This window comes from Strix uralensis, chromosome 20 (assembly GCF_047716275.1).
Source record: "Strix uralensis isolate ZFMK-TIS-50842 chromosome 20, bStrUra1, whole genome shotgun sequence".
NCBI classification, from domain to species: Eukaryota; Metazoa; Chordata; class Aves; order Strigiformes; family Strigidae; genus Strix; species Strix uralensis.
The window spans coordinates 7,577,481-7,593,270 of NC_133991.1; the positions used below are offsets into that span (position 1 = coordinate 7,577,481).

The 15,790-nt window shown below is 48.2% G+C and overlaps 1 protein-coding gene across 1 annotated transcript in view; it reads left to right on the top strand.

Annotated features, from left to right (window-relative positions):
- LRRC75A (leucine rich repeat containing 75A) overlaps positions 1-15,790 on the top strand; it is a 98,723-nt gene that overhangs the window by 51,174 nt on the left and 31,759 nt on the right. Inside the window, exon 3 of the mRNA XM_074890549.1 lies at positions 8,769-8,881. Coding sequence (XP_074746650.1) covers positions 8,769-8,881 — 113 coding nt within the window. The remainder of the gene's footprint in view (positions 1-8,768; positions 8,882-15,790) is intronic.

Sequence of the window (15,790 nt, forward strand, 5' to 3'; positions counted from 1 at the left end):
GGGACATACACAGAGCTTGGGAAGGACTCTGCAGTGAGCTCACTGCTGGAGCCATGCTGAGAAAGGGGTCACCAAGCCTAAAGCTAAATTTCCCATGCCAAAAAAATGCATTTTTCCTGTAAGAAGCCAAATGCCTCTTCTCATATAAGAGACCTTCATTCTCTTACAGGACCAGCTGTTTTTTTCTTGGCCATTTCATAACTTGAATTAATTCTGGGGCACATCCTTCCCTTTACAAAAGTCATCCGATGTCTCTGCTGCCAGTGAGTGCTGGGCCCTAACCTTGAGCAGGGGGAAGCACGGGCGGTGTTTGGCCCCATGGCTGCATACCTGGGGAAATTCAGGAAAGATCAAGTGGATTAGCTCAGTTGCAGTGAACCCTGCTGGGAACAATCTCATTCTTATTAAAATGGCCTTTATTAGATTTGTTCCATTTCTCCTCTAATTTGAATCAAAATGGCCTTGATTTATTTTCAAAATAATTTCTACAAGGGGATATTGGGTGATCGAATGAACCCATTTAAAGCCATATTGTCACTTTATTTGGATTTTGTTTTCCTCTGTGTGGACAAGATCTATCACTTACATTGACCATGCCCATCTCTGCTTGCCTTTGGGCATCATCCACCTCATCACTCATTCCTCACACGCTGCAGTCTCTTCCCAGAGGAGTCTGAAATGATGGAGAGGGAATTGCAGTATGCTTGGTGATGTTAAGGACACCTCCATGGAGAGCTCTTCCCTACAGCACAATGGGGATTTTCACATGTGCACATTCATGCCTTGCCCAAGGAACTCAATGATGCAAGAAGGGTTTGGTGCTGGTGTGGATCCTTCCCTGCACACCTGGATGGAGTTGTAGGTAGGAGCAACCATGAGCCTCCTGCAGTGGGACGATCTCACACCAACCTGAGCACTCGCTGCTGGCTGGCTGTTGACATGTTTTGGCCTTTGGTGAAAGGGGAATGGCTGATTTAAAGCCTTTGCTACCTCCTCGGCTCCTGGTCTCACAGGAGGAGGACGGTTTGCTGGAGAAAACTCCATTAGTGCTTCAAAAGGAAAGTCTGGTGGTGGCTTGCTGGGGCTGGGGCTGGCTGCAGCGCAGATGTCTGCATGCAACAATAGGCTGCAATTTAGCCCCATGCTTTGAAAGCAAGGGGGGAAGGGAAAAAAAGAAGAAAGGAAAGAAAAAAAGAAAGCCAGAAAGCCATTAGATGACTTCAGCTCCGCGTGACTACATCAAAAGGGAAGGCATCGTAAATTCGGTTTCTATTAAACCCCGGGGCCCCAGCACTGGGGAGCAGGATGCCGTTCTGGTGCCAGCGGCCAGGGAAAGCCATTTCAGAGCTTCAGGAGCAGCTGCAGGTTTTGGGTGGGCAAAGCTTTTTCCCGGCTTCTGCGTTGACCTGGATGTGTGGGGGTTCAGCTGCTCTGCGCTGGTGGATGGCAGATATGGCTTTCACTTACTAATTGCCTGAGATGTGTCCCTCTACCTTCTCTTGTCACCTTCCTAGTAGGTGTTTGGAGGTCCCTGTGGCCCATCAGCTTTGGCACATGTTAAGGATCTCCTGGCATGTGAAAGCTTTGGCACACGGGGCCATTTCACAGTGCTGAGGTAGCATTTCCTTTTCATTTTGTTTTCATCCTTTCCAAACTCGGAAGTCGATCCCTACATCAGCACTGGGGATTTGGTCTCCTTTGCTTCTCGCTAATTTGTATCTGATGCATGTCAAAGCCATGGAGGATGATCTGTCTTAGGGCTTCCTAGAGCATCTCTCACTATTTTATGCCTTTGTTTAACTGTGTAATAACTCTGTTTACCATTGTGAACATAGGTTGGGTTTTTTTTTCTCTCAACTGTTTTTTTTTTTGCTTAATAGCCCAAATTATTATCCTATTGTCCTAGCTAATCACCCAAGACAAAGAAAACAAGGAGGCGGATTTGGAAGAAAATCTATCATTCTCTGTATCTTCTGGGTATGAAATAGGTCATGTTTTAAGAGTCACCATCCACTGAACTGTATGGAAAGCAAACTTCTTGGCTGAGGGGTCTCCACATCAAATATTTCATATGTGGGGAATGGTGCTCCCAGGATGAATGCAGTTTTCCTGGCCTGTGGCTGCAGTGGTTTGTGCATGGAGAGAGCTTTTTGCACATCAGAGTAGTAACTGCAAATCCTGCAGCATCTGGAAAGAGATGTTGCAAGTTTGAAAAGTGTTTTTAAAAGAAACGGGAAAGAGGAAGAAGAAAATTTAAGTAAAATCATTATTTGGGAGGGCCAATATGGAACTTCTTGCATGTTAAGATTTGCAGGACAGCACCTTTTTTTTTTTTTTTTTTTTTCCCAGAGATTGATTGCGAGTGACAGAAATGTGGGACTGTGTAATAACACAAGAAAAAAACCTGTCGCTTCCTCCAACCCGGGATAATGGCTAATTGTTCTAATTTGGGTCAATCCCCTGCTGTGCTGCAGCAGGAATTCTTTACCAGGGCTCTTTAATCATTAACATTAACCTATTTTACATGATGTTTGGCCCCGGTGCAACCCCCCAAGGGCTCTGCACACCACCAGGGATTCTGCTGCTGGAGGAGGAGCGGGTGATTCATTTCTTAATGAAAACAAATTAATTTGTAATAACATTTTTATCACAAGGCTTTCATTTGCTTTGTGTCCTTCTCCGAGCTCTCTGGCTGCTTCTTTTGGAGCAGCCTTGAAATTCAGTTTGTGAATACAAACCTTACCTCCTTGCATCGCCCAGGAGTCGTTGCCACACGGTGATGCAAGGAGGGCAGGCAGTGATGCCGTGATTATTTATCCCCAGCGAAAACGTGGTCCTGTTCATCCCATGTTTGCTTTCCCATGGTGTCATCCCTCTGCTTCCAATTACCCCGCTCCCTCCACCGGCAGAGTGGCAAGGAGCACGTCCAAGGATCGCTCATTTGTGGTTAAAGGTGGTGTGCAGATGCTGGGTGATACCTCACCAACAGAATCTGTCGTGGGGTGCTGATAGAGGCCAAACAGTTTTTCTCCTACACTGTGGGTGTGAGATCATCAGTGAGGATGAAACAGGTCCCCCTGCAGAAACCAGGGCAGGTTTAACAGGACACAACAGGGGTGAGCCTGGCTCCTAGCCTTTACCTGCTCTTATTCATACCTGGGGTTTAATTGATTCCCATTTCAAGCACTGTTGCTCCGTCTCTTCATCCAGAACTCTCCTTTTGGGGCTGGAGCCAGGGTCAGGAGCCTGGTGGTCCCCAGCACATGCCTGGGGCACCCCCTCTGCCATGGGGACAGACGGGGCTCAACTCGTGCCACTCCCCCTCATTTTCCAGTTGAACGAGATCCCATTGGGATGGGGCTGTTTGCAGATCACAGATGGGGCATGTGCCATGAATCCCTCTCCCAGCTGAAGTCTGTTAAAGGATTAAAATCTCATGAATCGCCGGGCTCCTCCCGGCAGTGAGCAGCCCTCTCCTTCTCCAGAGGGCTGGAGGCAGGCGAAGACAGAGAATGACAAGCAAAGGGGCCCTTTGCAGGGAAGAGCCTCTGCTCTCAGCTTTCCCCTCATCCCTCCTCCATCCGGCTCTCAGCAGCGTGTCTGATGGCCAGGAACTGTGCTGGGTCTCTGCCAGCTTGGAGAGAACACAGTCAAGAAGAAGCCAAGACATTGCCCAAAACCTGCTTTTTTGAGCCGATGCTTGCACCACCTAGGCTTGCTCTTTGTGGGCTTTATGAGTCTCGCTGAGAGCCAAGGTGCTGCATAAATGTGCTCTGTGAGGCATGTTTTGTTTCAAAGCTTTCCAGCTGAGCAGCCAAGATGAATGCAAAGGAACGAGGATGCTGTACAGCTTTCTTGCTCCTTGCAGAGAGGCTTTGCCCCCTATTTGGGTGCTGCTTAAAGCAGTTTTGCTGTGTGCCAAGCACAGGTTTCTTTCCCTGTTGATGTAGGAGCTGTACAGGCATGTGCAAGATCATGGCACTGAGAGCTTTTGCAAACTCACAAATGTTTCCAGATGTGTAGCTGATGGATCTGTAGGGAGCTCAGCTGAGGGCTCATCACCAGCATCTTACCAGCATTTATCAGCTGGCCTGAGAGTGTAGTGCTAAGAGAAAGGGCATATCCCAGCTCTACGAAAAAGGCTTTTTCCTGGCAGCATCTTCAGCTGGGAATGCTGAATTCTCTGTGTGGTCTGTCCCATCTCCTCAACCCTGGGATGCTCTGCAGTTTTCCTTCCAGAGCTTGGAAACCAGAGTAACAAATGCACATTCCCACACATGTGCACTGTGAATACCTGATGCTGGAAGAGGCCAGTTCTTCCATGGTGTTCATCCTGATGCATTATTTCAGGAATGATTACTGCTGCAGTTTGGTTCTGCTGGTAATACAACATGCTTAGTGAAAAATGGCAGCTCTCGTTGTATATGTCTTGTACTTGATTATTGTCCGTTCTACAGAAAGCGCACATAGTGTTTGCCAAAACCCAGTGCTGTGGGTTTCAATTTCTGCAGGTTGAGGTAAGTCTGCCTTGCCACTCATGCGCCCTCTGACCACAAAAACCTCAGCCTTATATTGATTTATAATGTAAGTGATGTGATATAGACTGATGTAGGTGGGACAGACAGACCTTTTGGCCATTGCTTTTGATTTTGTGGGAAGTGGTTAATCGCTGGAAGCGGCAAGGGAGGACGTCAGCAGCATCTGCCCACCCGATGGGGTTTGTGTCTTTTTTTGCATCATGCCTGAGGATGCGGATGGTACAGAGCAGAGAGGAGCATGCTGGATGGAGAGCAGGCATGTTACCCTGCATCCGAGGGAAGGTCGGCATCACGGTGTAGTGCTGGCACGGCGTCAGGAAGCCGACAGTTGCCCACGGGGATAGCACTCGGCATCATTGCTCCTGCCAGTGTAACGCACTAACCCCCGGCTCTTCTGGCAGCCCCGCATGCGGTGTTCTCCCCGTTCACCGGGCAGCAAGGTTAAAACTTTGTCAACACGAGCGAGGCTGGGCTGATTTTTAAGCTGACTCAGTTTTCAAACAAGCTCTTGGGCTCAGTCCCACCAGGGCGTGCGTCAGCTTCAATAATTTCCTGATAGACTTGGATCATAAACAGTGAAAAAGCTTTGTTTAGACCATAAGATGAGTGTCCAGCTCTGCCTTTGGCACTGCATCAGCTAAATCCCTTCTTCTGCACAAGTGTTTTGTGCAACCCAGGGTAGCTTTCATACACTGGGGGTCAGGCCTGGGGCTGCTCTGGAGCCTCCCGCAAAGCTCTCGGGAGGAATTGCAGAGGTTTAGGAAAGTACCTAAAGAAAGGGGGTTCTTGAAGCAGAGAGGTTTGTGTCTCACCCATGGGCAGATGAAGTGCAGTGATGGGAATGAGATGTGCAGAAGCAAGAAGCCTGACCCCGAAATAATGTGTCTTATGAAGGCTCTGAAATGGGCTGTTTATTTATCCCAGTGCTAAACTGGGGCATTTATCTACAGACCACTACAGACCAGTGTGGAAAAGACCATACATTTGTGGCTGGCTCATACCCTCACACAGTACCGAGACCAGAAGGAGATGCATGCGTTGCTGTGTACCTAAGTCATGTTCTCTAAATCATTATTTTAAAACTGCAAAATAGAAGTAGCCTGGTACCTGCAGGGCTTAGGAGTTGAGCTTGATTATGAAGAAAAAAGGGCTGAAAGAGTGGACTGATTCAGATGACCATGTGAAGGATGAGCTGGCTGTGGCCACTGATGTAGAGATAAGAATGAAAATATGTTTTGCTCTGCTCTAGCATCTTTCCTTGGAGCCCTCGATGTGCTTTATTGGCTTTGGTAGATGATTTGCCGGGTTCTGTTGAGGGAATTTATTTGGGCTGAATTTCTCAGAAATTGGCTTTATGTGAAGTTCAGGTCTGAGCTTCCACCAGCTGTCTGGACACACCGCTCAGGAAGTCTGGCAGCTGCACACCAAGGGCCAGTGTGAGCATGCTGCTTGGGGAAAAAGTTTCTTATCAGAGAAAGAAGATGGTCCTGCCACATTTGTACCAGCAAAAACTTGTTTCTTCTACTTTCTCAGCTTTTTTGCCACATTCATCTTGTGAATCGTTTCACTTCCCCAACAGTTTAGTTGTTGGGATAGCACTGCAGACAAATAAAATTGTCTCTTTCAGGTTTATATTGGAGGCAATTTGCAGCTCTGAATTGCAACATGGTGGCCGCTCACTCCACAGCATTTTAGCATGTTGTTTCCTTTTTAACAAGAGTTTTTCCGTGCGGTGCATTGAGGACTCGGAGATGGAAATCCCTGTGCCGTGCTGAGGGTGGACACTGTTATTTCAGGGGCTGTTGCAATGCTTTGCAAGGGTAACAGCTGAAAAAAAATAGATTAAACAAGAGCTGATGGCACCAGGCAGCTTGCTGTGGATATTATTCAGGGGGGTTGGAACTAGATGATCTTTAAGGTCCTTTCCAACCTAAGCCATTCTATGATGATTCTATGATTATGCAAAGGTTAAAAAAAATAGGTAGGTGTCAAAATTCATGGTGTTTTCTTCTCACATTAGGGATAGTGGTTACACAGCGAGGAAGGTGTTGCTGGCAGAGAGCAAATGGAGAGCAGTTAGAGGGAGCAGCTATACCATTGCCTTCCCAAAATGTTTTGAGGCTTTAATTAAAGAATGGCTGCGACATGTTTCCAGACCTTCCAGTAGAAAACATGAAATAAAATCTTCTCTTTTATTACTTTTTCTGTGCTAATTTGACAGGCTGAGCCTCCTAGGGTTCATCCATCCCCAAGCCTAGAGCACTAGGTATTTCTTGCTGCAGGGTTGCCAGCGGGAGGGGACATTTCGGCATGCCTGAGGTTTAGCATAGGCTGACATCCCATTGAAATTTGCGGGATTAAAACCCTCGTTTCAAGTTAAGCACGGTGATAAATGAGGTGTTGAAAAGTATGGGTTAAAATACGCTCTTAAACCCATACTTCCTCCTCCGCAAACTGGGAAACAGGAGGTATGGCCATCAAACACGTAGGGAGCTCAGATGTGAAGCGGCTCCTGACTCGAGCTGTTTCCAGCTCGTGCTGACGTGGCGTTTTCTGTACGCCGTGTCCTGTTGATATCTGTGGATCCAGAGTTTCCACCTGAGCTGCCAAAATCGCCTGATGGAGGGGGGTGAGCATTGGTGCTGTTGCTTCGTTGCTGGTTGGCGCAGCTGGAGCTGGGTAAGCATCGCCCCTGAATTAAATCAGCTTTTGATTAATGGTAGTCACTGTGTAGGCACCTGGACATGTCTGAGAATAAACTACCCTGATTTCTGTCAAGGCTTAGCATCTTCCAGACTGGATTGAACAGAGAAGCTAAAGACCACAAGTCCTACACTGATATTTCTGCTCCAGCCATCTGCAGATAGGCCCTTTCTGTCCCAGTTTTGTGGGTTTTTTTACCCTGAGAAAACCTGCTGTAATTGTTTCCCTGCACACTCAGAGGTGATTTGTCAAAATCCCTATTGCTCTTTGGTTAATTCAATATTTATAATGTCTTTATAAGGCTGGTCCCGCTCTGCTGACTTGGAGGTGAGGTGGGAGAATACATTGCATAAATTAGGCTGCACAAAATGCACAGCTCGCAGCTCTGCCAGGGCGCTCAGGCTCGAAGTGAGGACACAAAGGCAGCAGTGATTGGGTGTCCAGGCAGAGAAGATGCAGCATCTTCCTCAGCATCCCTGCCCAGCTTGTCCCAGCACACACCCTCAGCCATCAGCGTGAATGAAGAGCAGGGGCGAGCAGAGCCCTGGCTGATTCTTATTTTAGTGCTTCCTTTTCCATTTCTGTGTCTTCTCTAAGATGTTTTGTAAAACCAGGCAGATGCCCCAAATTGTCATATCCTGAATTTTTTTTTTTTTTTTAATCATTATTATTCTTTAGGTCAGGTTAATCTCTGCTTGTAACCTTTCAGAGAGCAAGCCAGGCAGGGCAAGACGGGTGGTTTACACTGTGGGATGTCATATCACATCTTAGTATATAAAGATCTTGAAACTGAAACATGATTGAACAGTCTAGATACTGGTATTTGATTTTCAGGAACCAAAATTTCTAGAACCAAATCCTTAGAAACTCTCAGAATTAAAGTTTTGTAAGCCACTATCCTTTTGTGTGGAAATTTTCGTCAGAATTGAGAAGATGCTGCCAAAATCCCTGTTTGAAGCTTTTTTTTTTTCTCTAATAAATAGATGTTTTGAGAGTTTCTGATGAGTGCTGTTCCTGAGATCTCCATCAGCTCACAAAGTCTCTTAGTGTTTGCTGTTCTGTAAAGCAGTTTTGACCGTAATGGATGGGTTGTTTGGTTTACTTAATCAGTCTCTGTAAAACTTTAGTGTTGAAAGCTATTACGTAGAGTCAAACAATAACGGTGCTGCTGCTGCATGAGTTGCAAAAAGACAACCCCGCCGTGCGGATCCCCTGAACCCCAACACAGCAGCCAAGAAGGGACCTCATCATCCTTAACCAGGCAGGACCCACGCACCCCTGCGTTCGTTCTCCAGCAGCAATGTCCATGGGTGCGCAGAACAGGGTGGCCCTTGATGAATCGCCCCATCCTTGCAGCATCTTAGCAGTCAGTGGGGTTTCTTTTTCCCCCTTCCTATACAATTTTTAGCATGGTCCCTTATGGCTTGCCCACTCCTAGCGGGGAGCCACTCTGGGGTTGGAGCATCCTGCAGGTGTGATGGCAATGCTGCAGACACCTTACCTGACGTCCCTCCCTTGTCTTTGCAGGAGGGGGACTCCCTCGGGGCCATGGAGAAGCTTTGCCGGCAGCTCACCTACCACCTCAGCCCCCACTCGCAGTGGAGACGCCAGGGCATCATGAAGAGGAAGCCGCAGTCCTGGTGAGTCAGCTTTCAAAAGCCACTGTCATCCCGGTGGGTCACTGTCCCCTCCCTGGTCCTTGCATCCTCAGGGCCACCAGCAGGCTCAGGAGAGGGGGAAAAGGGTTTTTCCACGATGCTTTTGGCCATGGTGTGCAAACACGGATGCAGGTGGGAGCTGCCTGTTGCACACCTGCAGTGACAGAAGGAACAAATCCACCACGATGAAGGAAAGTGCTTAAAACCATTAGCCAGGGCTGCGAGGGAGCCGGGAGGTCAAAACCTTCTCAGCTTGCCACAAGCTCTAAAATCATCAGTTGTCCCCAATCTCACCAGTGTTTCCCCCATGCCTGGTCATGTCACCAAGTTGCTTCGTGCTCACCCAGAAGTGTTCTCCTTTTCCATTTTCCTTTCCCCGTTGCATCCCAGTTGCAGAGGAGAGCAGCACAGTAGTGCCCAGGAAGGGGAAACAGGCTGGGAAACCTGAACCACCCATCCTCCAAACATCCCCATGCTGGGCACTGGAGAGCAGGAGACAAACTGCTCCAAGACATCCTAATTAGCTGGTAATTAACGTACAGACACTTGTCACCACACACACTGTCGCTTGCAGTGCATTTGCACAAAGGGAATTGTTGATTAAAAATAGGGAGTAAATGACCCCAGTCCCCTCCTCAGCCAGGTCCTCAGCAAAATGTCCTGGCTGCCAACATCCTGGATTCACAGGGCCAAAAAACCTGTGGATGAGGCTGATAGGAACGGAAAGGGCTCCTTGTTTTCTGTGATGTTATGCATTATATATTTATTATTTTTGTTTAAGGAAGTGAGAAATACAAAAGAAGCCACAATATGGAAGAGTCAGGATTTGTATCCAGGTGCTGGCTTGTGGCCCCAAGAGAGTTTTGGTTCCTGTTGTAGTAGATGCTATTTGTAGCCATAGTGGAGACTAATCCAGCGAAAAAACTTAGTCTGAAAAGAGAAGAGAGGAGGAAAATGGACACAGGTGGAAAACAGACACAAGGGAATAAAGGATCACATGGCCAAATAGGATTAGGACCACATCTCCTGGAGATCTGGCTCAGCATCCTTTTATTCTGTTGTCCTTAGAGACCCAAATGTGGAGAAACACTTCTGTTTCATTAGCAGTAGTAACCATACTTTTGTGTGTTGAGCCTTTTTAAGGTGTATTGGTGACTAAAATTTGCTCTTTCCTGTAAAGTGGCAGAAATAGAGGGAGCACGTTGGGATTGCGTGCTGCAAAGCTGTACCCCGTGAACTGGGCTCAGCACACAGAGCTGCGTAATGACCCGGGAGCTCAGTTACCCTTGTGGGTTTTTTTCTTAATTAGAATAGGAAATGCACACCCCTTGTCATCCCATCAGGGCATTATTAAAGTTACGCTGATGTGGCAGTGGGGAGCTCTTTACAGCCCAAAAGACAAGAAATTATTGAAAAAATTTAAAGTGCTTTGTGCCACTCTGTCTTTAATTACCAATCGCTGTCCTTAATTATCAGCTTGGAACAGTTGTGCGAATGTGTCCGCATGCCAGAGATTTGCGAGGCTTTATCTTATAAGCTTGCTGTAACATTTGCCTTTCCTTGGAAGAGCCGGGAAATAGCTGAGGTTTGTCACGGTTTTAATAGCAGGGGTGAGGTTTCGGCCGTAAACGAGCCCTGACCGCACCACAGCGACCCCGGGGCTGCGAACATGTGGTGCTGGCTGCTGGCTCTGCCCTGGCGAGGGTTTGTAGGATGGGATTTGCCTGGGTTTCTGGTTTAGATGCTTGTTTAGGAGGTGGCTGTGAGTTGAAGCCAACCCTTTGCTAGAAGTTGAAGTCAACTCTTTGCTAAGGTCTAAATGCCATAATATAGAGAGTGTGTAGAGAATAGAGAGAACATCTCTCTCATCTTCCCTGTGCTCGGACACCCACTGCTTTATTTGTGTGCCAGCAGTTACCCCATTAAGGTTGCTCCTGATTTTTGTCTGCATGTTAGTTGATGGGTAATTCCTTTCACAACCAACAACCAGCAGGTGTTTTTCCAGAGCTCCCCTCTCTGGGCTGGGGTTTCCAAGTGCCCTGTGATGCCTCCAAGGGAGCAATGGGATCTTGTTCCCAGGTATCAGCATTGGCTTGACACAGCCTTGCTGTCAGATGTTGCGGGAACTTTCAAATATTAAGTTTCCACACTTTCTTGTGTGTCTGTTGGCCAACCACAACCCATCAGTGCTCTGCTCTGTGGTGTAATTAATAGCTGGTCTAATGACCAGAGAGCTACAGAACCCCTCTTCACATCTGTCTCTTCACAAGGAAAAGAACTCCAGCTTGATGCAGTGATAGCAGAGGGACGCTGGTTGGTGGAGTAGAAGAGGACAGGCCTATTTTATCAGAAATAAAAACAAAGCCTGTGGGAATACTTTCCCAGCTCTTTCTGTAGCTGGTTTTATCATACTGCATCTTGTCCTGTTTCTTTGCTTGGCTGGTTGCTATTCATTTAGAAACTAAACAGAGCCAATAAATCAATTGATTCCTGGGCTTTCTTCAAAGTTCCTGTTCCTCCCGTTCCTCTCCGGCACAGGGATGTGCCGTTTTTTGCAGGGGGCTGACTGTGCCCCCGGTGTTTAGTAAGTAGCTCTGGACAACCCTTGTAATTAGGATGTGGTTTATTTTGATTTATTGGAGGCTACCCTTGTAAAATCCCCATTTGCGCAGGCACAGAAGCAGTGCAACCCAGTGCCTGGGAAGTCTGGGATTTGTGGTGGGAATCCCATCAGTCTGTGGATTAACTGTTCCTGTTGCGAGCCCGGGGCTCACCTGGTATCTCTCCTTGATGTTCAGAGATACTCCTCGATGGACCCCGCACCATACAGATCAGGCGCTAAGAGCTGTCTTTCTAAATGGAAGGTCTCTGCCCTTGTTTTTTGGGGTAAACTGGCTTATGTTCACAACTGTGACAAGCCTTTGGTTATAGTACGGACAGAGCACAGGGAGCTCTGGCAATATTTCAGGCGTTGGGTTATTAAGGGAAAAGCATTGGAAAATGCACTGCAATGTGTATGCTGTTGTGTTGCAATAGCGATTTAGCAGAGTATGAATTATTCACAAAAAGTGCAGCAATCGGCCCAGGAGCCCACCTGTGCTGGTGCTGGGATAAACGTCAGGGCTGCAGCTCCCGCAGGCTGTGGGTGCACCCGTGGCCCATCCTGTGGTCCCCGGGTGGCTCTGACAGGAGGTTCATGGGTGCCTTGCAAGCCTCCACCCCCTCTGCTAAGGCTTTTCTTTGGGGGGCAGGGGGTGGTGAAAATTAAGGCTGAAAGCTTAGGCAGCACACATGTAGCCTCACTCACAGCAGGGGAGTTTATTGTTCAAAGCCTGTTTTGTCCTGCCTGTCATGGTGATACCAGTCATGTCTGGGGCTCAAGTCTCCTCCTAACGCCTTTTAAAATCCCTCAGCTTCCCTGGAATTACTCTTGATTTGCAACGAGGTCAGTAAGGTCCCAGGAAAGCTCACAGCAGTGTCCACAGCCCGGTGTGTGGTGGCTCCTCTCTACAGCAGCAGCCCCAGACGGGAGGTTATAGGCAGAAAGAGGTACCTGCTCTTGGGGGCTTCAGAGCCCTAAAACTGGGGTGTCCTCCTGAGAGCTGTGTGTGAGCCCAGAGGAAACAATGAGGCATGAGAAATTGCCTTCCTTAGAGGTCTGTAGAGGAAAATGTGTTGCCTGCTGGGATGAGATGCATGCGTGAACCCTGCTCACCGGGACAAGCCCTGGCTGGGGAAAACAAGACAGGGGCTGCTGCAGCAGAGATGATGGTTTTTCCTTTCCCTCCTCTCCTTCTCCCTGCAGTAACACCTGCAGGCTTGTAACACCTGCAGGCTGCACCATGCTTTCTTAAGCCATTTCCTCTTTTTCTTCACTCTCTTTTTTTTAAATTTGCTCTTTCGTTTCATTCTCTTTTTTTCCTGTTGGAGAGGAAGTCTTCTGACTCTCCTGCAAGACAACTTTGGGGCCAGAAAGGGACAATTTGGAATCATCCCCTGTCCTGCCTTGCAACCTGCCTGGAGGATCCATCCGTGGGAAGCATGCAACCCTGTGCTTTGGATGTGGAAACCTGCCCTCTCATCTTCTGCATGGTGATTCTTGACCTTGTAATGAGTATTTTGGCTTTGTCCCTGGTTCCCTGATGATAACTAGGGATTGCAGCACAACAGCAGGGGCAGTGGAACCCGTCATGGAGAATTCCCGGTCTGGAGCTGCAGAGTTACTCAAAAATACTTTGTTAATTAGAAATCTGTATCTTTGGGATGCATTGTGCTCCTGGGTCCTGCCTGCCAGAGCCACGCTCGTTAGCGCACTGACTCGTAACAAGCAGAATCACACGCATCCTAATCTGTGCCATGGCTTCATTAAGAGGCATCGCTTCTCCAGGGTCACGGCTGTGCCTGTCTCCTAATGCTCTATAGACCCCTGTCTCCTGCAGCTGCGTTAGACGTGTTGGAAAGGTTTGGGAAGGAATCGGAGTTTAATTATCCCTACAGTCGGGAGCAGTGGGGAGTGCATTTGAGGGAGATTGATGCATTAGTGCAGTGCTGATCCCTCTCTTTGATTAAAAGGTTTCCCCAGTTGTGGGATCAAGGGGGTCTCAGGCACTAGTGGGATGTTTCTCTCTTTTTGCTCAGGGCTAGTGAAGGGGTGGTGGCCTCTGGATGTCATTGTATTGCCACCTCCTCACATGCCCACAGTCAAATTTTTAGTGGGATAGCATTCCTACTTCACTACATGCCTGTTGGCATTTCCACTGGGCTCTTGGGGCGTAGCCACTAGCCATGGGGTGGATCAGTCCCTCCTGGACCAGCCTGTCCTGGGACACCCTGGTCCCTCTGCCGAGGTCTCTCCAGCGCAGTGAGCAGGAGCCCCACACATGGGTGCAGCTTGACCGAGCACTGAGCAAAGCCAAATAGCTGTAGTTAATCTCGCCAGAAATGTGGCGAAATAATTACAAGGGAAAATTGCTTTTCTTTATTCTGCAACTGCTGTATTCATTACAGGTGATAATCGGAAGCAGAGCAGCTGGAGGGGGAGGATGGGGACAGATGATAGAAAGGACTGGAGCTGATTTTTTCAGTTGGTCGTGCTATGGCCAGGCAGCCTGCCGCGTAGGCAGAGGAGGAGGCTCGCGCTTTCTGTTTCCATCTCACCCCAGGCATCACGTTCAGCCTGTGTGCGCACAGAAAGAGCTAAATCAAGGGAGAAGCTCTCAGCATTGGCTGCCCCACTCTGCCATGCTGCCTGGCACCGTAGCACCCAAACCTGTGCCAAATGACCTTATTTTTTTTGCATATTATAAATCTGTCTGTCTCTCACTTGCTGTCTCCCTCTCCATGCCTCCCTCTGAATCGCATATATTTATATTAAACATCCAGGATGAAAATCGGCGTTTTGCCTGGTAGGGATAGCCAATAGCAGGAGGATGAAACCAGCCTGCTAAAGCAATTCATACGTTTCTGGCTCTGCCTAGGGATGCGATTACAGTCCAGTGTTTAACTAGCAAGTACTGAATTAGATCCTGGAATCTCCCTGTTCCTCCTGCTGCCAAACACTTGCCTTCAGCATCACAAAAGCAAAACTGGTCATCAAAGCTCCGCGCATCCATAAGGGCTTTGGAGCATGGGCTTGCGCGCTTCGTGGGGAGAGAGGAGGTGTTTCCCAAGGGGAACAGCCTCCGTGGCTTTGCTGTGTCTTTCCCATCCCTGGAGAGTCATAGCCAGTGCATTACCTTTGCTTGCTGCCCGTGTTGCTGCTGTGCACAGGAGTGACAATGATGAGCCAGGGATGCACCAGGGAGGGGGTGGAGTGGCGGTTCCAGCCCCGCCAAGCTGAGCAGTGGGCAGCATCTGAAGGAATATCAGTTATTCATATTGTAACTCCAAATCTAGCCCCGTTTTGCTTCAGGTAAAACCCTTTCTCTCATACAGTTCCTGTTGGTGCCACTGGGGTGCGAAACGTGGAAGAATTTAGGGTGAAGCAGCTCAGTTTGAGCGCTGGAATTAAACGGGGTCAATCTGAATCTAAATCCATGGATTTTTTAACTCTGTTGTGGCTCTGCAGTAAGCGGAGAAACGCCCAAAAAGAAGCCTGTGACTGCCCTGAGCTGGTACAGAGCTTGCGGGGAGGGGCCCACACCAGGGTGAGCCAATGTGGCATTTTCTTCACTTTCTAAAACCATTTCATGTTTCAGAGCTCCCAGCACTCACTCATGCAAATCCTCCCCCCAGCTCTGGGACATGTGAAAAGCAACGATCTGATTTTTTTTCTCAATTCACATGGGTTTTTCAGGTGACTTTTCTTAGCCCCAGCCAACTCTCTTTTCTTTGCCACTTGTCCTTTTTGCTGATGGTGGGACCAGCCTGGATGCCGGGTTCCAACGCAAAGCTGATGTGGGCAGCAGCTGGGAGCATTTAGCACAGCACAGGGGTGAAGGGAAAGTAAGTCCTGGTATGAGATCTGCTCCACGGCCGAACTAGGAATGCGCCTGATGAGGATTTGCAGGAAAAGGGGCCGTTTGCTCTTTGCAGGGAGCACTGGGGAGCAGCTGGCCAGCTTTCCCACAGCCCTGTGTGAGCAAATGCCAGTTCATTCCTATGGCTGGTGGAGAAACTTAATTATTTCCCAAATACTTATGTACATAAAGGATGAATTGTGGCTATAGTTGGTCTAAACAAGGTCTTAAACAACAGCAACATTCTTTGATGGCTCTGGTAACACCAGGAATATAATTGATCTGTATTTTTTTTTATAAATCCAAGAGCTGCCCTTATTTGAAATGTACACGCTGTCACGGAAAACAGCTCTGCCCGCACGTTGCCCGTTGCATGTGGGCACTGTGCATGTAGGGCACAGCTCCATGGGATTTTTCATATTTGGCTTGTGAA